The sequence below is a fragment of the Anolis sagrei genome, chromosome 10 (genome assembly GCF_037176765.1).
Source record: "Anolis sagrei isolate rAnoSag1 chromosome 10, rAnoSag1.mat, whole genome shotgun sequence".
Taxonomy (NCBI): Eukaryota; Metazoa; Chordata; class Lepidosauria; order Squamata; family Dactyloidae; genus Anolis; species Anolis sagrei.
In genome coordinates, this window is record NC_090030.1 from 31,542,924 (window position 1) to 31,567,997 (window position 25,074).

At 45.9% G+C, this 25,074-nt stretch overlaps 1 protein-coding gene across 1 annotated transcript in view; it reads left to right on the forward strand.

Annotated features, from left to right (window-relative positions):
- LOC132763097 (pre-mRNA 3'-end-processing factor FIP1-like) overlaps window positions 1-25,074 on the forward strand; it is a 69,918-nt gene that overhangs the window by 31,420 nt on the left and 13,424 nt on the right. Inside the window, exons 9-13 of the mRNA XM_067471674.1 lie at window positions 1,646-1,751; window positions 7,705-7,903; window positions 11,320-11,346; window positions 13,644-13,701; window positions 22,712-22,767. Of these exons, the coding sequence (XP_067327775.1) occupies window positions 1,646-1,751; window positions 7,705-7,903; window positions 11,320-11,346; window positions 13,644-13,701; window positions 22,712-22,767 (446 nt within the window). The remainder of the gene's footprint in view (window positions 1-1,645; window positions 1,752-7,704; window positions 7,904-11,319; window positions 11,347-13,643; window positions 13,702-22,711; window positions 22,768-25,074) is intronic.

A 25,074-nucleotide genomic window follows, 5' to 3' on the forward strand; every position in this document is an offset into this window, starting at 1 on the left:
GCAGAAGGGACTTAAAAAGCCAAAAAACAAAACTTGCATTACAATTTTACATATTAATTTTACATGCGCAAAATTAATATGGCGTCCCTACTTAGCGGATTTTCACTTATCACGGGTGGTCCTGGAACGGAACCCCCGCGATAAGTGAGGGAACACTCTAGTAGCTTGGTGTTATGATGTCCTGGCATTGCCTGTGTTACTTGAAAAAGTCAATTTCTTAATTTTACAAAATCCATAAGGTTGTGGGTGAACTACAACTCACATCATGCCAGGTTAACCCCCAAAAACTCCATACAGTTTGTTACATTGGGCAAGTTGGCTCTAGAGGCTCTAGAGGCCTCATTGGTGGAGTTCTGTGTGCACTCTGGCTGTAGAGTAAACTACAACTCCCACAGCGATGAGTCAGTCCCCGCAAACCCCTCCAGTAGTGCATTCAGGCTGTAGAATGAATGCAATTTGACACCACTTGGCTCAGTTTGGCAAGGGCTCAGACCTCTTTGGCAGAGGAGGCTCAAGGCCTTGTGAAACTATAACTTCCAGCAGTCCACGGCAGGAAAAGTGGTGCCAAACTGGGGAGGACCTGCTCTCAATCCCACCTGCGTCACAAATACGTTTGGCGGGGACGAGAGACAGGGCCTTCTCAGTGGTGGCCCCTCAGGTATGGAACGCCCTTCCCAGAGATATTAGTTCGGCCCCCTTCTCTGTTAGCATTTCTTAGGAAGGTTAATACCTGGCTATTCGAGCAGGCATTCGAAAAGGCAGTGTAACAAATATTGGAACGTGAAATGACTGGATGACGAGATTGGATTTTGATTTTAACTAAGAGACTCCATGAGTCATGTAGTATTGGCTTTGTAATGTTTGTATATTGATGCTATGGATTTTAATTGTTTTAACCTGTTTTATGATGTCCAGGCATTGAATTTTGCCACTGGAAACCGCTTTGAGTCGCCCGAGGGCTGAGAAAAGTGGTATATAAATGGAGTAAACAAACAAACAAACAAACAAACAAATCACCATAACTCTACAGTGTAGATGCATCCCAAGTCCAATCCCAATCACACACCGATGGGGTTGTGTGCCTTTAAGTCAGACTTACGGCCATCCGAAGGGGAAATTATCAGTGCAATTTGCTGGGCAACTTGCTTCTTATCATGCAATTAGATGACTTCAGACAGTTGTTTCTACTTCGGTAGCGGCTCTTATCTTGATTTACATTTCATTCATTGCAAGGACACTTACTCGTTGGCACAATCAGATGCAAGGGAGAAGAGCCAAGAGAAAAAAAAATATGGCGTCTGCGGTATTTATACTCCACTGTTATCAGCTCCTTAATTCAGTGTCCAGCCTCCTAGTCTATTGCAACAACTTCCTTGTCTGTTCCACGCATAATGCTCCACAACTTAACTCTTTCACAGCTAGCACCATGGAGAGAGATTTTAAACTTGTACAATATATATTGACATTACACTGATAGAAATGATCATGGAGCAAGTTTGCCCTCGCCTCGCTCTGTGGCTGAGAGAGTGTGACTTGCCCAAAGCCTTGCATGGCTGAACAGGAATTCGAACCCAGGTCTCCCAGAACTCCATTATTCACTATCTCCCGTATTCCATATTGAGTGTTGTCTCCCTTTTCCAACCAGGAAGCTGGGAGGGACCATCGATGTCATTGGCGGTCAAGCAGGCACCATCCGGCGGGTGGAAGGCAGGCGGCGTGACAAGCATGCCTCTGAGGAGAACCCCATTCAGGTAGAGCTGGGATCGAATCACTTTGAACAGCTATGCCAGTCCCAGAATGGCCAGATGCTGCTGTTTAGAGGACTAAAACAGGCATGGACCAACTGGCCCTCCCTCCAGGTGTTTTGGACTTCAACTCCCACAATTCCTAACAGCCGGCAGGGGATTTTTTTTGATGTTTCAGAGGATGAGGGAATTGATGGGTCTCAAAGTGAAAAGTCTGCTAGTGAGCAGAGAGAATTGCAGGCCAAGGAGGCCGTTGTTTGGGATTCCTGGACTCATTCCCAGGCAAAAGAAAGTGAAGATGTCAGTTCCTTTGTGAAATGGCCTTTGTCCAATAGGGAATTTTCAAGAGAAGCCAGATTATTTATTTATTTATTTATTTGGGGTTCTTGTACCCCGCCCTTCTCACCCCGAAGGGGACCCAGGGCGGCTTACAGCTGCAAGGCGCACTTAGACGCCTGCTACACAAACAATCATCACAAAAAATATAACAGTACAAATTCCCACAATTCAACATTATCCAATAAAATCAGTAAAATGATAAAATCAGTAAAAACAATACAAACCTGGATCTTCCTCCTACCCATCAGTGTACAATTAACTCAAAGATCTGTTTTGGTTCCATTTCGACAATCCTGCCGATCTTACACATCTGATTGTCTTATTTGGTTGTCATTGTCTAATTGCCTGGTTGCCCAAAGGCCTGGTTCCACAGCCATGTCTTCACCCTCCTCCTGAAGGAGAGGAGGGTTGGTGCTGTTCTGATTTCCCCCGGGAGTGAATTCCACAGGTGGGGGGTCACCACTGAGAAGGCTCTGCTTCTCGTCCCCACCAGCCTCACTTGTGAGAGTGGTGGGGTCGAGAGCAGGGCCTCCCCAGATGATCTCAAACTCTGAGGTGGGACGTAGAGGGAGATACGTTCGGACAGATACACTGGACCAGAACCGTATAGGGTTTTGTAGGTTAAGACCAGCACCTTGAATTGTGCTCGGAATTGAACCGGCAGCCAGTGGAGCTGGCACAACAGGGGGGTGGTATGCTCCCTGTATGTCGCTCTGGTGAGCAATCTGGCTGCCGCACGCTGGACTAGTTGGAGTTTCCGAACAGTCTTCAAGGGTAACCCCACGTAGAGCGCGTTGCAGTAGTCTATCCGGGATGTAACAAGAGCGTGGACCACCGTGGCCAGATCAGACTTCCCAAGGTACGGGCGCAACTGGTGCACAAGTTTTAATTGCGCAAAAGCTCTCCCGGCCACCGCCGAGACCTGGGGTTCCAGGCTCAGCGATGAGTCCAGGATCACTCCCAAGCTGCGAACCTGCGACTTCAGGGGGAGTGTAACCCCATCCAGCACAGGCTGTAACCCTATACCCTGTTCGGCCTTCCGACTGACCAGTAGGACCTCTGTCTTGTCTGGATTCAATTTCAATTTGTTAGCTCTCATCCAGTCCGACACAGCAGCTAGACACCGATTCAAGATTAGTTTTGAGAACAGAGAGAGTGAAAGATAGACCAATTAGACATTCTGAGAGATTCCATGAGAAGTCCTTGAAGATGGCCCGGAAACTGCAGTTGGTCCAAAGACTACTCACGGGAACTAGTTACAGGGAGCAATCTACCCCCCCCCCCCATTTAAACAGCTCCACTGGCTTCCAATAAGTTTCCAGTCCCAATTCAAGGTGCAGGTTATCGCCTATAACGCCCTAAAAGGTTCAGGACCTGCTTATCTCCACAATCGCATCTTCCCCTACGAACCAGTGCGTACCTTGAGATCATCCGGGGAGGCACTACTCTCTCACCCACGGTTGGTGGGGACGAGGGAGAGGGCCTTCTTGGTGGTGGCCCCCCGGCTCTGGAACTCCTTCCTTAGGGAGATCAGACAGGCGCCCACCTTGTCCTCTTTCCGGAGACAATTAAAAACCTGAATGTTCTGGTGGGCTTTTGATTAAGCGGTCCACCAGTAATTTTCCTGTCCCTACTTTAAGTTCAGCGCTTTATATCAGTCCTCTTATTGTCTACCTCAACACTTTTTCTGAGGAGGAGCCTGAAAACGTGGTTGTTCCAGTGTGCCTTCCCAGAATAAGGAAAACTCTCAGCAATATGCCCTCTAAATGCACTTTACCATTGATTTAGGATGGACTGCATTCCCTCATCTCTTTTTGAAAACCCTATACCAGTTATATCCTACTTTGTTCATGCTCAACGTTATTTTTTAAATTTTTAAATTATTACATTTGGCCCGGCCATTGGTTTTTTTTAATGCTTGTGTGTTATTGTTTTGTCTATGTGATTTATATTAATTGTATTGCATTGATTGTTTTGTTATTGCTTTGTTATTGATGTAATGTGGGCTTGGTCTCATGTAAGCCGCACCGAGTCCCTTGGGGAGATGGTAGCAAGGTATAAATAAAGTTTATTATTATTATTATTATTTTGATGGCAGTTGAGACGACATTTCACTACTTCAGTCCTTTTTCAGGTGTCTTTATATGTGTGACGAAGTGGGGGAAAAATATTTCCTTTTAAATCTTTTTACTGCCTTGTATTGATGTATTTTCCCCCATTTAAATTGGCTGGGGCTTTCTTGTGAGCTTTTACCTTGAGGCTTTTATATTACAGGCTTGAGACACTCTTGTAGTAAACAAAGTAACAAAGTTTATTTATAGCTTCTGGCTCCAATGCTTATGGTTACATTTGTGTGTTCTCTTACAGTCTTGAGTCTTACAATCGATCTCATTCACTTAGTTAACTTTTCTTATCAAACTTCAACTGTTTCACATCAACAAATACGTTACTTTTTCTTGCACTCTTGACAGAACTATATTCTGCCTTAAAACACACTGGCACTTCTTTATTTTCCTTAAAACTTAAGCCTCATTTTCCTAACTGCTTTTCTCTCACAGAAGTTCCTAACTGTCCTTCACAAACAGGAATCCTTAACTGACTATTCTGACTCTCTAACTGCCTATTTTTAAACTTAACTCCGCCCCTTTGGAATGTTCAGCTCTCTTCCCCCCAACTGCCATTCTGGCTCAGCGACCCTTTCAAATCCTCGCCTACACTCATCTGCATACGACCAATCAGCTGCACGTATGCAAATTAAACTTGCCTCTACTGTTGCTACCCTATTTCTGCCAATTCTGCCATATTGCAACATAGAGCTATACATCAAAAATTTAGCATAGATGAATAAATTCGCTACAGCAGTATTTCCACCCCTGTCTACTAGATTGTTGCACTTTCCTTGCGCTCCCTTCAGAACGTATTGTACTCAGTGAGCCTGTGCCTCAGCCATGTTCTTTATCTCAGCCATATACTGCTTGATGTTGTTTACAATTGTGATTGTTTTTATATTTGGATGTTTTTAATCTGTTGTGTTTGATTGTAATTTTGGGGCTTGTCCCTTGTAAGCCACTCTGAGTCCCTTTGGATGAGATGGTTGGCGGGGTATAAAAATAAAGTTGTTATTATTATTATTATTATTATTATTATTATTATTATTATTATGAAGCCCAGGTGCATTCGGCATGACTTTATGGTCGGGCTTAAATTAAGCGGTGTTTACTCTGTGCCTCTCAGATGAAATAATGTTGTCATGAGGATGGCTTTCATGTTTTCACTCTCAAATTCATGATTTAAGTTTCCTGTTTTTGCCTATGAAGGGTTTGCCTTGGAGGAAGGTCCTCCTTTTATGCTTATGGTCTTCATTCATGACTTAGATGAAGGGTTAGAAGGCAGGATCATCAAGTTTGCAGACGACACCAAATTGGGAGGGAGAGCCAAGACTCCAGAGGACAGGAGCAGGATTCAAAACGATCTTGACAGATTAGAGAGATGATTGGCCAAAACTAACAAAATGAAGTTCAACAGGGACAAATGCAAGATACTCCACTTTGGCAGGAAAAACGAAATGCAAAGATACAGAATGGGGGACGATGATGCCTGGCTCGAGAGCAGTACGTGTGAAAAAGATCTTGGAGTCCTCATGGACAACAAGTTAAACATGAGCCAGGAATGTGATGTGGCAGCAAAAAAAGCCAATGGGATTTGGGCCTGCATCAATAGGAGCATAGTGTCTCGATCTAGGGAAGTCATGCTCCCCACGCTCTATTCCGCTTTGGTTAGACCACTTTACCTGGAATATTGTGTCCAATTCTGGGCACCACAATTCAAGAGAGATATTGACAAGCTGGAATGTGTCCAGAGGAGGGCGACTAAAATGATCAAGGGTCTGGAGAACAAGCCCTATGAGGAGCGGCTTAAAGAGCTGGGCATGTTTAGCCTGAAGAAGAGAAGGCTGAGAGGAGATATGATAGCCATGTATAAATATGTGAGAGGAAGCCCCAGGGAGGAGGGAGCAAGCTTCCTTTCTGCTTCCCTGGAGACTAGGACGCAATGGAACAAAGGCTTCAAACTACAAGAGAGGAGATTCCATCTGAACATGAGGAAGAACTTCCTGACTGTGAGAGCCGTTCAGCAGTGGAACTCTCTGCCTCAGAGTGTGGTTGAGGCTCCTTCTTTGGAAGCTTTTAAACAGAGGCTGGATGGCCATCTGTCAGGGGTGATTTGAATGCAATATTCCTGCTTCTTGGCAGAATGGGGTTGGACTGGATGGCCCAGGAGGTCTCTTCCAACTCTTTGATTCTATGATTCTAAAGTTGTAAAAGTTTAATAGCCAAAACAGAGTCTTAAATGCAAAGATAGAGTCTCCACGAATCAAAGGCAAATAGCACGAAGTATCATCCACAAGCATTGGTCAAACAAGAATCCATGGCAGCTTGACAAAGTCCCCAGAAGCCAAGATCAAAACCAAAGTCCCAAAGAGCCAAAGCTTGCCCCAAAAGCCAAGGCAATTCCAGAGAAGTTAACAGGGTGTAAGCAAAGTTGTTCTGACAAAAGATTGCCTTCAATCAGATTGTTAAATATGTTTCCCTAGCATGAAAGCATTACGTTGACCTCGCACTTCTCGTTTGTTGGCAAGCCGCGCACTTTGGCATACCCTTAATTGCAAATGGTCTTCCCTAATCAAATCTTCATCACCTTCAAGGCCGGATACCTCATTATCCTGGGACTGGTCACCCTGGGAACCGAGAGGCACTGAGCTCCCAGAAGGAGGGGCCGACTCCTCCACCTGCAGCTGTGAAGTTTCACTTAGATCAGGCATGGGGAACCTTCGGCCCTCCAGGTGTGGTGGACTTCAACTCCCACAATTCCTTGAGGCTCGGCATTCGCCCCAAAGGCTTACCTTGGCCCAACGAGGTTTGTTTGGCTCTTTTTCATGGAGGACGGGCAGCAAAGGGGGAGAGACGAGCGTAACGTAGCTGTGCAGATGGCGAGGAAGGAGGGAGAGAGCGGGCGGAAACCCCTGCGGGCAACGCGCCTCCTCCTCGTCACTCAGCCGGCGTCGTTGCTAGGGAGGGGGTCCATGCGGGGCGGTTGCTAAGGGCCGAAGCGGCGAGGAGGCGCGTTGCCCGCAGGGGTTTCCGCCCGCTCTCTCCCTCCGAGGCCAGTCTGTGGGCTCCGCATCCTTCCTCGCCATCTGCACAGCTACGTTACGCTCGTCTCTCCCCCTTTGCTGCCCGTCCTCCATGAAAAAGAGCCAAACAAACCTCGTTGGGCCAAGGTAAGCCTTTGGGGCGAATGCCGAGCCTCAAGGAATTGTGGGAGTTGAAGTCCACCACACCTGGAGGGCCGAAGGTTCCCGACCCCTGACTTAGATCATGCCTCTTATCTAGGCTTGAGATTTTGGCTCTATTGATTTCATATACTTTGATATTTTGGGATTGCTGCTATTTTTTATTTCCTACTCTACAGCCCTTTTGGGAAATGTCCTTTCCCCCCTTTGTGCATGCTTTTCTTAAACTTTTATAGATAATACTGAGGGATTCTGGTGTGGTGCTGGGTGAAAAGGTATCTCAAGGCTAGAATGCAACTCAGACCCACCTTCTTCCTTGTCTTTTTGAAGGTACTCGGGGACCACGGGAGCAAACCACCCCAGGCTCCTCCGCAGCCATCGCAACAGCCGCAGCCACCTCCGCAGCAACAGCAGGCCTTTGCACCTCCGGCGAGACCCCCGCCTCCCCTGGGTGGCCCTCCTCCGCCCCACTTCCTACACCCGCCCCCTCCGCCTGTGTCCTCTGTCCCGCCCCCTCTCCACCCGCCAGGTAGGTGCCTGCTTAGCATGGGACACCCTCCATTAAAAGAACCTCTTGGAATCTACAACTCTCTTCAACACTCACGCTGGTTTTCCTTCCATAAGTCTTCAGATGTAGGATTTTCTTGTCCTGAGGACAGATCTCTGTATCCACAGATCCCGCAGACACCGATTCTGCTATATGTAGCTTTCAAATATCTCCCCCCTCCAAAAAAAAATCTTAAAAGCCAGCTGATGGAGGTCAGTGTTTTTCTGGTTGTGGGTGAGCTACAACTCCCAGAAAGGAGGGTCAGTTCCACCCCCCCCCCCCAAAAAAAACCCCACTTCTTCAGTAATCAAATTTCGGCATATCAGGTATTTGTGCCAAGTTTGGTCCATATCCATCAGTGTTTGGGTTCACAGTGCTCAATGGATGTAGGTGAACTACAACTCCCTCAAAGCAAGGTGAATTTTCTCCAAAGACCTCCAGTATATTTTGCTGGTCATGCCAAGTTTGGTCCAAGTTTGGTCCAATTCTATCTTTGGTGGAGTTCAGAGTGCTCATTGATTGCAGGTGAACTATACATCCCAATGCCTACATCTCAAAAATGTCCAGGCCTATTCTCCACAAAAACCACCAGTATTCAAATTTGGGCATATCGAGTATGCATGCCAAGTTTGGTTCAATTCCATCTTTGATGGAGTTCAGAGTGCTCATTGATTGCAGATGAACTATACATCCCAATGCCTACATCTCAAAAATGTCCAGGCCCATTCCCCACAAAAACCACCAGTATTCAAATTTGGACATATCGAGTATGCATGCCAAGTTTGGTTCAATTCCATCTTTGGTGGAGACTGATGGATCTGGAAGGTTTCCTGAGGAATCTTGGGGCTCTTCATGCCATGGAGCCTGGCGATCATGTCGACACTCTGGTCAATTGCTATAATAGTGAGATGGCCAGGGTGATAGACTTGATCGCTCCCGAACGCCCCCTCTCGTTGCGTAGAGACACACCATCTCCTTGGTTCACCAGGGAGTTGGCTGTGATGAAGTGCACGAGAAGGAGGCTAGAGTGCAAATGGAGGAAATCTCAGGATGTATCTGACTAAACACGGGCTAGAGCCTCACTTAGGGCCTATTCCGCGGCTATACGGGTAGCCAGGGAGACCTTCACGACTGCCCGTATAGCGTCTGCATCTAATAGATCTTTGGAGTTGTTTTGGGTCGTTGGGGAACTTCTTCACCCCCCTGAGGTGGAGGAAACCTTCGACGACCTGAAAACTCAGCGCTGCGAATTTGCGCAGCACTTTGCAGACAAAGTTGCTCAGATACGTCTTGAGTTGGACTCGTTTGATTGCAGTTCCAAGAGAGGTGACCAAGGCATCTGCTTGTCCGGTTTTGTGGGATTCCTTCCGGCTTGTTCATCCTGAGGACATGGAGGTGGCCTTGGGGCAGTGAGAGCTACTACGTCGGCTCTGGACCCTTGCCCGTCTTGGCCAATTAAATCGGCCAAGGATGGTCTGATTGATTGGTTTATGTTAATCATTAATGTATCATTGGAGCAAGGAATTTTTCCATCAGATAGATAGATAGATAGACAGACAGAAAGGTAGATAGTAGGCCTGGGTAACAACGGAAAAATTTGTTTCTAAAATCGATTCGTTTTTTGGGGGTTTTTGCATTTCGATATTTAAAAGAATTCCGAAATTTCTCTTTTAAAAAGTTCGATATTTACGAAATTTCGTAAATGTAAAAAAAATTACGAAACATTAACGAAACAAATACGAAACAATATCGAATCGATTCGTTAATGGCGGACGTGACCGCGCAATACGCTAAAAAACCTCCAAATGGGACAGGGGAAACTTCTGAAGCTTCCCTCTCCCTCTGTTGTTGACTGTTGGTGTGATATTATAATTTTTTTCACTAATTAAACAAAAAACAACTATAAAACTTGCCCCAGACATGCGGAAATAATAACGAAACGACCTCAAACCGATAACAAAACGAATACATAATGAATCCGAAGCATTTACGAAACGAATTTAAAAATTCGTTTCGTTTTTAGGTTGCTCCAGAATGGTTCGTTATCGCTTCGTTATAAAAAAAATAACGAATTTTTAACGAATTACGAATTAACGAAACGAAACCGCCCAGCCCTAGTAGATAGATAGATAGAGAGATAGAAAGATATAGATAGATGATAGATAGATAGATAGATAGATAGATGATAGATAGAATGATAGAAAGATAGATAGATAGAGAGACAGACAGAAAGATAGATAGATAGATAGATAGATAGATAGATAGACAGAAAGACAGACAGACGGACAGAAAGATAGATAGATGATTGATTGATAGAAAGATAGATAGATGACAGACAGATAGATAGACAGACAGACAGATAGAAAGATAAAAAGATAGATAGATAGACAGACAGACAGACAGATGGACAGAAAGATAGATAGATGATAGAAAGAAAGATAGATAGATTTTTTGTTCATTTGTTCAGTCGTCTCTGACTCTTCATGATAGATAGATAGATAGATAGATAGATAGATAGATAGACAGATAGATAGATAGACAGATAGAAAGATAGACAGATAGAAAGATAGACAGATAGAAAGATAGGTAGGTAGACAGACAGACAGACAGAAAGATAGACAAATAGAAAGATAGGTCGGTAGGTAGGTAGACAGAAAGATAGATAGATAGATAGATAGATAGATGATAGACAGACAGACAGACAGATAGAAAGATAGATCCATAGAAAGATAGATCGATAGAAAGATAGATAGATAGATAGATAGATAGACAGAAAGATATAGATAGATGACAGACAGACAGACAGACAGAAAGATAGATAGATAGATAGATAGATAGATAGACAGAAAGATAGACAGAAAGATAGACAGATAGATGATAGACAGACAGACAGACAGACAGACAGATAGATCCATAGAAAGATAGATAGATAGATAGATAGATAGATAGACAGAAAGATAGATAGATAGATAGATAGATAGATAGATAGATGATAGACAGACAGATAGATAGAAAGATAGATCCATAGAAAGATAGATCGATAGAAAGATAGACAGACAGACAGACAGAAAGATAGATAGAAAGATAGGTAGGTAGGTAGGTAGGTAGATAGGTAGGGAGGTAGACAGATATGTGTGCTTGTTGTGACTTACATACGAATTCCACTTAAGAGCAAACCTACAGAAATTCTCTTGCTCGTAATGTGGGGACGGCATGTATAACGGATGTGTCAAAGTGGTATAAACTCGTGAGCCAAATTGTTGGCCACATCCCAAAAGCTTACACCCACCTTTGCTCCCTTTAGGCAGACTCCCAAGCTTTTTATGAACTGGGCTATTTTCAAAAGATGGTGCATTCTGCTGTTCTCCTAACTAACTTGGTCCTCTTGATTTGTGTAGGTTTACCACCCGCTGGCCCCATTCCAGGTATGTGTGCTTCACTTTCTTTGAGTAACAACAGCAAACTTTCAGAATACATCCATTCAGTCGCTTTGATTGGTTTCCTGCCGTTTTCAGGGGCACACGATGTCCAGAGATAAATAAATGGAGTCACAATAAATTATAGGTATGAGATGGAATTGCAGGGAAGGGCAATGGAGAGGAACATAGATATGGGTTTCCACTGTTATGGGGATCCTACTACAAGTGTGAAATCCTAGTAAAGGTAGAGCTTTCCCCTTAATATAAAGTCTAGTCAAGTTCGACTCTGGGGGTTGGTGCTCAATTCCATTTCTAAGCTGAAGACCCGCCATTGTCCATTGACACCTCCAAGCAACAAGTTCTAACAAGGAAACTGAGAGAGGGGGGGAGATGGGCAGGAAAGGTGTATAAAAGGAAGTGGTGGTGGGAAAAAGTCAGTAGTGTCTTTCTTTGCTGCAAAGATACAAGCAATATATCAATTTCAAAGCAAAAACGGCTTGTGAGTGGATATTTAATATTGCTATATAGATCCTACAGTCTGACATCTACTCACATTTGCATGTTTCCAAACTGCTAGATTGGCAGAAGCTGGGGCTAACAGCAAGAGCTCTCCCATCCCACTGTTTCAAACCACTGACCTTTGGGTCAGCAAGTTCAGCAGCTCGGTGGTTTAACCCATTGCACCACTGGGGGGCTCCTAATATATTATACTATTCGTGTTGTTGTTGTTCATTCATTCAGTCATCTCCAACTCTTCGTGACCTCATGGACCAGCCCACGCCAGAACTCCCTGTTGGCCATCACCACCCCCAGCTCCTTCAAGGTCAGTTCAAAGATGCCATCCATCTTGCCCTTGGTTGGCCCCTCTTCCTTTTGCCTTCCACTTTCCCCAGCATAATTGTCTTCTCTAGGCTTTGCTGTCTCCTCATGATGTGGCCAAAGTACTTCAACTTGGTCTCTCGTATCCTTCCCTCCAGTGAGCAGTCAGGCTTTATATCCTGGAGGATGGACTGGGTGGATCTTCTCGCAGTCCAAGGCACTCTTAGAACTTTCCTCCAACACCACAGCTCAAAAGCATCTCTCTTCCTTCGCTCAGCCTTCCCTACGGTCCAGCTCTCACATCCATAGGTTACATAATATTATCTAATGATATAATATCATTATATAATATTATATATATGATAGTATTATATCATGTTGTAGTATATACAATATACAATATATATGAGGGTTATCCAGAAAGTAAGGTTACAAGGCACGGGTAATTTTCTCAGGGGAAGTTTGCAGGAAGCCAGTGGAAGCAAACAAGAAGTGCCAGTCATCAGTAGCTTATAAACTGGCGTTGTGGTGAAGGTTAGAGATGAGTATCCTCATTCCGTTTCCCTCCAAGTGTGAAGTTCACACTGTAAAAGGGTTATCCAGAAAGTAAGGTTACAAGGCATATAGCTCTTGCAGGGAATTTTCATTGGGGAAATTGGTATCACTGTTGTGTAGCGGGAAGCTAATGGAAGCAAATTAGCAGTGCCAGTCGTCAGTAGCTCATCAACTGGCATTGTGGTGAAGGTTAGAGATGAATGTCCTCATTCCATTTTCCTCCAAGTGTGAAGTTCACACTGTACAAGGGTTATCCAGAAAGTAAGGTTACAAGGCATATAGCTCTTGCGGAGAATTTTCGTGGGGGAAGTTGGTATCACTGCTGTGTAGCGGGAAGCCAGTGGAAGCAAACGAGCAATGCCAGTTGTCAGTAGCTCATTAACTGGTTAGAGATGAGCGTCCTCATTTCGTTTCCCTCCAAGTGTGAAGTTCACACTGTACAAGGGTTATCAAGAAAGTAAGGTTACAAGGCACATAGCTCTTGCGGGGAATTTTCGTGGGGGAAGTTGGTATCACTTCTGTGTAGCGGGAAGCCAGTGGCATTGTGGTGAAGGTTAGAGATGAGTATCTTCATTCCGTTTCTCTCCAAGTGCGAAGCTCGTGCTGTAATACACTACCTAAATGCTAAGGAGCTACTCACATTTACATGTTTTTGAACTCCTAGGTTGGCATAAACTAGGGCTGACAGTGGGAACTTACCCCGACCCCGCAGATTTGAACCATCAACCTTCCAGTCAGCAAGTTCTGCAGCTTAGCGGTTTAACCCGCTGTGCCACAGCAGCCCCATAACCCAATGTTATGAAATCCTACAACATTGTAAATTCTGAGTAGGATGCCTGTCCCCAAGTATTTTATAATAACAGAGCTCTGAATTTTGGGGTCATGCCGCCCTTTCTCAAGTCTTTCCCCAACTCTGCTTCTCTTTCCAGGGCTGTTCCCGCCACCTCTCGCTCCACCGCCGGCGCTTTTGATTCCAACCCTCGATGGGTAAGTGACGACTAAAAGGAATGGGTCTTAGCCATTGCCAATATTTTGTGGTACAATTTTGCAGAAAGTATTGCAGCCGTCCCTGTAATTCTAGGATGGTTTGGAAGGGGATTTGGGTACCTCTTTTGGAGATGGGAAGGAAATAGGTTCCATAAGCAAATGGGCACATCCTTTCCCCTTCACCAGCTCTATTTATTGGTTCACATTATTTACAGTATTGATATTCCGTCCTTCTCACCCCGCAGGGGACAATGTACATATACATGGCAAACATTCAATGCCATAGACACACAACATATATAGACAGAGGCACAGAAGCTATTTCACATTCCAGCTTTTTCATGAGAGTATTCTGGCCACCAGGGGAGCTGTCGCTTCACCGTCCATTTGTGACACTGATTAAGTACTTCCTCATTCTTTGCAGTCTTGCTGGAGATTTTTATGGTGTCGTAAATTAGCCTCCCCGCATAAGCGGTACCTAAATTTCCTACTTGACAGATGCTTTTGACCAGGGGTCCTCAAACCTTTTAAACCGGGGGCCAGTTCACTGTCCCACAGACCATTGGAGAGCCGGACTATAGTTTTTTTTTTTTAAAAAAAAACAATTAAAAAATTCCTCTGCACATTGCACATCTCTTATTTTGCTGTGTGGAAGGGCCCTTAGAGGGAGGGGGTTCTTTCTAGTCCTCTTTAAGGCAGTAATTCCAGGAGCAGAGAATGGGGAATCTTCCTATTTCTAGTCTGAACAAGCTCTGTTTGGAAACTATGAAAATGTGGTTTATATATCTGGAATGTCAAAATCAGGGGAACTCCAGACAAGAAACAATCAGGGCCAGCTAATCACCTCTCAAGAAAGGATTCTCCCTAAAGACTGTCAGGCGATGAAATGGTAATCAAGGTGGCCAATTGAAACATTCCTACCTACCTCCAACAGACAAGAGTTCTTTCTCCCACCCTGGATCTTCCACAATTTTCCTGGTCAAAGGTTTTCCTCTGACATGAAGTCCAGTCGTGTCTGACTCTGGGGTGTGGTGCTCATCTGCATTTCTAAGTCGAAGAGCCGGCGTTGTCCGTAGACACCTCCAAGGTCATGTGGCCAGCATGACTGCATGGAGCGCCGGGGCAGCCTCCCTTGGCTGGCTCACGCTATCCATCAGGCCCGATGGGCAGCGTGAGCCAGCCAAGGGCAGTTGCTCCGCGCGGCCTACTCGCGAGGTGCTTTATGCGCGAGTAGGCTGCGCGGAGCAGCTGCCCTTGGCTGGCTCATGCTGCCCATCGGGCCTGATGGATAGCGTGAGCCAGCCAAAGGAGGGGCACTGTGGGAGGGGGTGCTCCTCCTCCGCAGGCCGGATAAGTGCCCTTGGCAGGCCGGAAGTGGCCCGCGGGGCTGTAGTTTGAGGACCCCTGCTTTTGACTAAGGAGCTCACCAGTAACTTTCTTGTCCCTACTTGAAGTTCTGCACTTACACCGGCCCGCATTTTACACTGGCATACGTTCTACCTCAACATGTGCCCTGTGGCTGAGGCAGAAAGAAGGGGCCAATGTGGGTGAGGAAGGCCCACCTCGAAAAATGCCTCTCGCCCCCGCCGGGCCCAGCAAGGCTGAGGGCTGCAGAGCTCCCTTCTCGTCAGCACCCAGGTAAGGGAAGGTGAAGCCTGGCAAGCAGCGCCCACACGGAGCAGCCACCCGCCCGCCTCTTCAGGGGGAAAAGAAGGAGGAGAGGTCTGTGTTTGGTGGGGCCGACAAAGAGAGGAAGGAGACTGGGAGGGAGGGAGGGAGGGAGGGAAGGAAGGAAGGAAGGAGGGCCCACACATGGAAAGGGACTCCATGGCGAGGCTTCTCTTCACTCACAATGGTTGGTGCTTCATTCTTCTCGTGCAATGGTGAGAGGGGCTTTTGTGCATGCTCTGTAAGGCATTTTTCTTTTGGGGGAGTTTTATTTACCCTTCATTTTTTATGGGGTTTTTTTTTGTTTGAAAGACATAGATCGGATTAGAATGTCTTTTGCTGCCAAATTTGGTGTCATTTTGTCCAGTGGTTTTTGAGTTCTGTTAATCCCACAAACCAACATTACATTTTTATTTATATAGACTAGTCATGCCCTGCCAGGCGTTGCTGTGGCTCAGTCTGTTGATCTGGAAAATAAAGTAATGAGAAAGTGTTGGTTTCTAATATATGCAGTTTCTTTCTGCTTGTGGGTAAACAGTATTTCTTGTTGTTTCTTTGTCAGTGTTGATGTGGAGAGTGTCTGGAATATGCAACATATCATTGTCCTTCTTTAAGGATCCCTTTCACATCTATGATACTATATCTCTCTCTGTGTGTGAATCATATATATATATTAGGCTTGGTTGATTCAGCTTGTTAATTTCTAATCTCGTAATGAAATCGTAAATAAAATACCTTTAGAAGCGATATCGGCGCGTTTTGTCAACCCAGAACTGTTTTTGCCATATCGAAGCCGCGTCCGCCATCTTCCTTACGACTTCCGGCAGTGAATCGTAAATGCTGGGTGCGTGGCCTTCAGGAACAGCTGTTCTTACCCACCCCCACCTCCTTCCTCTTTGCATCGGCGGTTTTGCGAGGTGGGCTTTGCGAGGTGGGCGTGGCTACCTCCCTGGCAACAAGCCATGCCCACCTCGCAAAGCCCACCTCGCAAAGCCACTGATGCAAAGAGGAAGGAGGTGGGTGTAGGCAGAGGCGGCCCTAGGTAATTTTCAACGGTAAGCAAACAGTATTTTGGCGCCCCCCCCCCCAACCAATCATTGATATATATTTTTTGTTTATTGTAGGAGTTCTGTGTGCTATATTTGGTTCAATTCCATCATTGGTGGAGTTCAGAATGCTCTTTGATTGTAGGTGAACTACACATCACAGTAACTACACTTGCCGCACTTGCTCCCTTGCCTGGCCCGCTTTGGGTCCGGAGGCGTGCCTGAAGACCCCGGCGTGTGCACCAGGTGTGGCGGCTCCGCCCCTTGGCCCACTTGCAGATTGGGGAGAGGAGAGGAGGCGGGTGGAGCGCCGGGGGATTGGGAAAGGGAGCTGGTCATGGGGAAGGGATCAAATGCGGAGAACGATTGAGTGCCGGCTCTGCTCGCGCACCTGGTGGCCGGGTGGAGCAGGAACGAGAGGGGCTAGGTAAGGCTCAAGGGCCCGGCCCCTTTGGGAAGAGGATCGCCCGGCAGCGAGGCAAGAAAGCCGAGGTTCCCCCCGGACTGCTAGGGCTGTCGTGAGCTGAGGGGGCGCTCCTCAATTGGCGGTCAAGGGGCATTTACAGAGGCGCCTCTGCGCCCCTGGCAAAAAAAAAGTGTTCTGCGACCGCTTACTTCGCGTAATGGACGAGCCGCCCCTGGGTGTAGCTAAGAACAGCTGTTCCTGAAGGCCACGCCCCCAGTGACCTCCAAGGAGCGCTGTGCTTGGCCACGCCCACCTCTTCATTTTGCATGACTGACAGCTTGCCGGGAAGGGAAGGAAAGGTGAGAGAAGCCCTCAGCAAGGGAAGGAAGGGAAACTGCGAGATTTTAATGGTTCTGGAGGGAGGGAGGAGCACCTTCCATTAATGAAACAAAGGAAGCGATTCATATTTCCTGGTATTTCCGATCTTTTTTTAAATAAAATTTCGGAAATAATTTCAAAATCGAACCACCAGCACCCCCTATATACAAAACGGGTTTAGAACCATTTTTTTTCTTGATCAACCAAGCCTAATATATATCTATATCCATGGCTGGATGGCTCTTTGTCAGGGGGGGCTGTGATTATGTATTCTTGCCCTCGTGAAGGGAGTTTACCTCGATGGCCTTAAGTATTTTCTGTTGGTCATTGGGCTTCTGTGTAGGAAGGTTGCCCCAATTCTCTCGTTCATGGGGTTCAGAATGGTGCTTGATTGTAGGTGAACTATAAATCCCAGTTACTACAACTCCCAAATGTCAAGGTGTATTTCCCCCAAACTCCATCTGTTTTCATATTTGTATCAAGTTTGGTCGAGATCCATCATTGTTTGAGTCCCAGTGCTCTCTGGATGTAGGTGAACTACAACTCCCAAACTCAAGGTCAATGTCCACCAAACCCTTCTAGTGTTTTCTGTTTTTCTGTTGTAGGTGAACTACAACTCCCAAATGTCAAAGTCTGTTTTTCCCAAACTCCACCAGTGTTCAAATTTGGGCATACTGTGTATCTGTGCCAAGTTTGGTCCAGATCCATCATTGTTTGAGTCCACAGTGCTCTCTGGATGTAGGTGAACTACAACTCCCAAACTCAAGGTCAATGTCCACCAAACCCTTCTAGTGTTTTCTGTTGGTCATGGGAGAACTGTGTGCCAAGTTTGGTTCAATTTCATCGTTGCTGGGGTTCAGAATGCTCTTTGATTGTAGGTGAACTATAAATCATAGCACTCACTATCACTTTGAATGTGATTTTTCTGCTTCTTGGCAGAATGGGGTTGGACTAGATGGCCTACAAGGTCTTTTCCAACTGAAATCCCAATGGTTATTGGAAACTAATAATAATAATAATAATAATAATTATTATTATTATTATTATTACTAGCCGTCCCCTGCCACGCTTTGCTGTGGCCCACATGGGGGTTCTTTGTGGGAGGTTTGGCCCAATTCTATTGTTGGTGGGGTTCAGAATGCTCTGTGATTGTAGGCGAACTATAAATCCCAGCAACTACAACTCCCAAATGTCAAGATTCTATTTTCCCCAAACTCCACCAGTGTTCACATTTGGGCATATTGAGTATTTGTGTAGAGTTTGGTCCAGATCCATCATTGTTTGAGTCCACAGTGATCTCTGGATGTGGGTGAACTATAATTCCCAAACTCAAGGTCAATGTCCACCAAACCCTTCCAATTTTTTTCTGTTGGTCATGGGAGCCCTGTGTGCTAAGTATGGTCCAGATCCATCATTGTTTGAGTCCACAGTGATCTCTGGATGTAGGTGAACTACAACTCCAAAACCAAAGGACACTGCCCACCAAACCCTTCCAGTATTTTCTGTTGGTCGTGGGGGAACTGTGTGCCAAGTTTGGTCCAATTCTATTGTCGGTGGGGTTCAGAATGCTCTTTGATTGTAGGTGAACTATAAATCCCAGCAACTACAACTCCGAAATGACAAAATCAATTTTTTTTTGAGTGAAGGACATATATTGGGTTGTTGGGTCTATGCTGTCCAAATTTGGTGTCAATTCGTCCAGTGGTTTCTGAGTTCTGTGAATACCACAAACGAACATTACATTTTTATTTATATCGATTACACTGTTCAATGGAGAAAAAGGTTCGGGCCTGAAAATAGTTGTTCTTATATGATTTTGGGGTGTTGAAAACGAAAATGACATTTAAAAATGTATATTGGCTCTAGTTTTTATGATATAAGCAATCACGTGATCACGTATGGTTGAAAAAATGCATGTTGCAACTTACACTATGGAAGATTCTAGAATATCCTAGAAAGTTTGATGACGCAGTATCAGTGCCGTGTGCAAAAGCCAGAAAGCCCTCTATAAGGCCAGACTTTTGAACGGTGAGGGTCAGTCAGTTGAAGACTGAGACAGTCTCGTTAAACATCATTCTACATGGTTCTTTTTACTGTAGTTATGCTTCGCACGTGTGTCGATAAAGCACTATGGAAAAAAGAGATCAAGGCCAATGGACTCCGTCAATGCTGTCAGACTCCTGCTGGAGCATTATGAGAGGGAATCCTTTCCTTGAATACAAAAGAAAAGTCAAGAGAAGCAAACAGGATAGAAACTAAAGTGACAATTAAAGCGACATTTAAACTTTCAGACTTTTCAACTGCATTAGGCCTACTCATATAGTTTCTTGCTGCACAAACATAAACCATAGACTAATTAAATAAATATTTCTCATGTATAAACTATTGGCAATATAATTTGACTAAAATTTAGTAAATATTCACGGTTTATATACATGCAGTAAGGTTAGGTGCCACAACCGTTGTCGTGTGGGGTTCCTCAGGGCTCAATATTGTCTCCCATGTTGTTTAACATCTACATGAAGCCGCTGGGGAGATCATCCTGAGTTTCGGGGTACGGTGCCATCTCTACGCGGATGATGTCCAACTCTGTCACTCCTTCCCACCTGCTTTTAAGGAGGCTGTCCTGGTCCTGAACCAGTGCTTGGCCACTGTGACGGTCTGGATGAGGGCGAACAAATTGAAATTGAATCCAGACAAGACAGAGGTGCTCCTGGTCAGTCGCAAGGCCAAACAGGGCATAGGGTTACAGCCTGTGCTGGACGGGGTCGCACTCCCCCTGAAGACGCAGGTTCGCAGCTTGGGTGTGATCCTGGACTCATCGCTGAGCCTGGAGCCCCAGGTTTCGGCGGTGACCAGCGGAGCATTTGCACAGCTAAAGCTCGTGTGCCAGCTGCGCCCGTACCTTGGGAAGTCTGACTTGGCCACGGTAGTCCACGCTCTGGTTACATCCCGTTTAGACTACTGCAACGCTCTCTACGTGGGGTTGCCTTTGAAGACTGCTCGGAAGCTCCAACTAGTCCAACGCTCGGCAGCCATGGTTTTAACAGGAGCGGAGCGCAGGGAGCATACAACCCCCCTGTTGTGCCAACTCCACTGGCTACCGATCTGCTACCAGGCTGAATTCAAAGTGCTGGCGTTGGCCTTTAAAGCCCTAAACAGTTCCGGCCCAAGCTACTAGGCCTGTTTGATCAAGAAAAAAATTGTTTCTAAAATCGATTTGTAATTGGGGTGTTTTTTTGTTTCGATATTTAAAATAATTACAAAATTTTCCAAAAAAAAAAGTTCGGTATTTACGAAATTTTGTAAATATTAACGAATTTTTAGAATATTTTTTGTATTTTTTAAGAATAATATTAAAATAATATTAAAAAAATATTTTAAAATGGAAATGCCCTCTGGAAATGCTCCCAAGCCTGCTGCCGCTGAGGGCGAGGAGGAGGCTACTGGCGAAGGGTGCCTCAGCGGCGGCATCTTCCCCCTTGCCCCTTTGCTCCTCCGTCCTCCTTCTTCCCCAAGCTGGGCGCCAGGCTTGGGAGCCCAGCCCGGGGAGGAAGGAAACTTTTAGCCACGGAGCAGCAGAAGGGCGAGGGGGAAGCTGCCGCCGCTGAGGCCCTCTTCGCCAGCAGCCTCCTCCTCGCCCTTCTGCTGCTCCGTGGCTAAAAATTCCCTTCCTTCCCGGGGCTGGGCTCCCAAGCCTGGCGCCCAGCCTGGGGAAGAAGGAGCACGGAGCACCAAAGGGGCGAGGGGGAAGCTGCTGCCGCTGAGGGGGAAGCTCCTGCCAAAGAGGGCCTCAGCCTAAGGGCGAGCGCGCGCGGGCCGGCCAATCGGGAGCCGCGCTCGCGCCCAACAGGCAGGCGCGGGGCTTGGCTCACTGGGTGCGCGCTCGCGCCGCCCCTTCGCCCCTGCCCGCCCCATTTACGAAACGAGCGAAAGCTCGTTAAAACTGTGGGGGTTGCCGTTTCGATATTTAAAAACCCTTCCGGGTTTGGAAATATGTTTTGTTATCATTTCGTATATGCAAAAATTAACGAATGTTTAATGAATTAACGAATTAACGAACGAAACCGCACAGGCCTACAAGCTACCTATCCGACCGCATCTCTGCCTATGAACCCACCAGGACTTTGAGATCTTCCGGGGAGGCCCTGCTCTCGATCCCGCCTGCTTCTCAAGCACGGCTGGCGGGGACGAGAGATAGGGCCTTCTCGGTGGTGGCTCCTCGGCTGTGGAACGCCCTTCCTACGGACATTAGACTAGCACCATCTCTAATGGTATTCCGCAGGAAAGTGAAGACCTGGCTGTTTGAGCAGGCGTTCGAATAATTAGTGCAATGATTGGTTAATGAACATTGGAACGGAATAATGGATGACGAATCTGGATCATGCTTTTGATGATGAGACGATAGTGAATAGTGAATGGTTATTGTAGTAATTGTTTATTAATTATGTAATATGTTAGGTTGTTAACGGTTTTTACACTGTAGCATTGAATCTTTGCTGTTCTTAATTGTTGTGAACCGCTGGGAGTCAATAAATAAATAAATAAAAAATCATAATATTAACAAATTACCTATTGTATTGTCGAAGGATTTCATGGCTGGAATCACTAGGTTCTTGTGGGTTTTTTTGGGCTATAGAGCCATGTTCTAGAGGCATTTCTCCTGACGTTTCGCCTGCATCTATGGCAAGCATCCTCAGAGGTTGAGAAGGTCTGTTGGAAGTAGGACAATGGGTTTATATATCTGTGGAATGGCTGGGGTGGGGCAAGGAGCTCTTCTCTGCTGGAGCTAGGTGTGAATGTTTCAACTGACCACCTTCATTAGCATTTGAAGGCCTGCCTGAGCCTGGGAAAATCTCTTGCTGGGAGGTGTTAATCTGTGCCTGGTTGTATTAAAAAACTCTAAAATCACAACAGCAAAACAACAGAGAGGAAACAACCAGGCACAGATTAACACCTTCCAGCAAGAGATTTTCCCAGGCTCTGGCAGGCCTTCAAATGCTAATGACGGTGGTCAGTTGAAACATTCACACCTAGCTCCAGCAGAGAAGAGCTCTTTGCCCCACCCCAGCCATTCCACAGATATATAAACCCATTGTCCTAATTCCAACAGACCTCACTACCTCTGAGGATGCTTGCCATAGATGCAGGCGAAACGTCAGGAGAAATGCCTCTAGAACATGGCTCTATAGTCCGAAAAAACCCACAAGAACCTAGAATTACCTATTGTGGAGAAAATTGAAATAGCGGTTGCATAAAAACCAGAGCCAATTAACACATTGAATTATTATATTTGAATTCAGCATGTTAAATTTATTAAGAAACGGCACATTTCGTTCCCGTAACTGAGAAAAACTGAAAATTTGTAGAACAGTGTTATCATTATTCTACGTATGATTCGGATATAGCATGTTATCATTCTGCAGCGTGAAGGAGCCCAAGGGCTAGCCATTGCTAATGGGTTTTTGTGTGTCTTTCCCTCCCTGTCTCTCTCCCTGCTCTCTCCTCAAAGCCAGCCTGCCGGCTACAACAACCGTCAGCCTCCTCCCTTTGGCTACAGCTCCTCAGGTGAGCCCTTCCCAGGTGCCAGTGCTGATGCTGCGGCCCCTCGTGCTCCCCGACGGGGTTTGGCCCCATCTCCCGCTAGTTTGGGTGGGCGGCCCCGGACTCTGCTGCGACCTGCCTCCGGCTATGGCCTCCCTTTGGGAATGACCCGGTGCCGTTCCGCTCACAGCTGAAACTAGGGTCGGCGGAGAGGCGCACGAGTGACACTGTGGCTTCCTATCGACGGCTGCCCCATTCCACTTTGTGTCTTATGCTCCCTGCACATATTGGAGCAGTTGCAATAATGCCAACGCTTCCCTCCCTGCTCCTTTGTTTTCTTTTTCTCTTTACTCCCACCGTTTTAGCACTGATTCCTATGTTCGTCGCATGCTTCCCCCAAACTCTAGCACTTTTTGCACGTTGACACTTTGGAGATGATGACGCAACACTGTTAAAGCGTTGCTGTTCAACTTTAACAGGACTGTGACCAGAATATAACCCAGGAAGGGGCAAACTTTGGCCCTCCGGGTGTTTTGGACTTCAACTCGGAATTGTGGGAGTTGAAGTCCAAAACACCCGGAGGTCCAAAGTTTGCCCATGCCTGGTGTAGTGTGATAATCTCTGTTTGCACCCTTCTGAGTTAACAATTTGCATCTCTTGAATATTTTGGTACACAGGTGTGTTTTTGCTGCTAAGTAGGGAATTGCAGACTATCCACCTTTCTCTCCATCTACCTCTGAATATATATATTTTTCTGATTTCTATCACTACTTCGAAAGTCAAGCAAATGTGTTTTTGTTTTGTTTTGCCTTTCACTATGTAACGTTCTGCACTTGGAACCTATGTGACAATTCAATGCTGATATTTTGGAAGTTTAGGGATTTTTTGCAGGGTTTTGGGAAGTTTTTGGGACCACTTTTGAGTTTTCCGAGTGGGACCATTGCTTTGAGCAAAGACTTCCAGTGGGTTGTGCAGGGAGGGTAGTATTTCCTGCCCATTTTATCTGGAAAGGGATTGAACAAGTGGCTTCGGTTAGTGAGGATTGTCTGATAGATTGTCAGCTTCGTTCATGTGGCTTGGAAAATGCTTTGCATTACTCGAATACCATCCCTTTCTGTTTACCGTCTCGTCCAGAATAAAGAAAAGGAAATTACGTATTCTTATTTTTGGTTAAAATGAGTTTGTTTTGAATTTTTTTTTTTTGCAAATATTCCTACCATGAAGATAAAAATTAGGTTCAAAATGGGACTTCAGAGTCTCGTATGGCTGTCCTTTTGCAGGCATTGACCCTCTCCATAATCTATGGACCTCTATACTTTATCTGGACACAAAAAAGTTGAATTTGCTTCTCTTGCAAGCATCCATTCCCTCCTTTTTAGTAAGTTTCAGGCCACCCCATTCCATACAGTAGACTCTCGCTTATCCGACCTTTGCTTATCCGACACTCCGTCTTATCCGACGCTCTTATTTTATTTATTTATTTATTTATTTATTTATTTATTTATTTCGTGTACTTCTACCCCGCTCTTCTCAGCCCCCGAGGGGGGACTTAGGGCGGCTTACAAATGGGCACAATTCGATGCCTACACAATAATACAAAAACGCATAAAAACAGCAGTTAAACAGTTATAACAATTAAAACAATCTATACATATCACAATCAATAACCAATGTCATGCTCAGCGTTCGTCAACTCAGAGTCCATACTTCATTCCACATTGTCTATTCCTATCCGTCGTCGTAGTCCTTTATTTATCTGCCAGATTGCCCAAACGCCTAGTCCCAAATCCATGTTTTTAATTTCCTTCTAAAGGAAAGGAGGGATGTCACTGATCTAACTTCCCTGGGGAGTGAATTCCATTGGTGAGGGGCCACCACTGAGAAGGCCCTGCTCCTTGTCCCCACCAATCTCACTTGTGATAGAGGCGGGGCCGAGAGTAGGGCCCCCCAAAAGATCTTAAACTCCGAGGTGGGACGTAGAGGGAGATCCGTTCGGACAGATACGCTGGGCCAGAACCGTATAGGGTTTTGTAGGTCAAAACCAGCCCTTTGAATTGTGCTCGGAACTGGATCGGCAGCCAATGGAGCTGACATAGCAGAGGGTTATACTCACGCTCCGGTGAGTACTCTGGCTGCTTCCTGCTGGACTAATTGAAGTTTCTGAGCAGTCTTCAAAGGCAACTCCATGTAGAGTGCGTTGCAGTAATCTAATCGGGATATAACAAGAGCGTGGACCACTGTGGCCAGATCTGACTTCCCAAGGAACGGGCGCAGCTGGCGCACAAGTTTTAATTGTGCAAAAGCTCTCCCGGCCACCGCTGAGACCTGGGC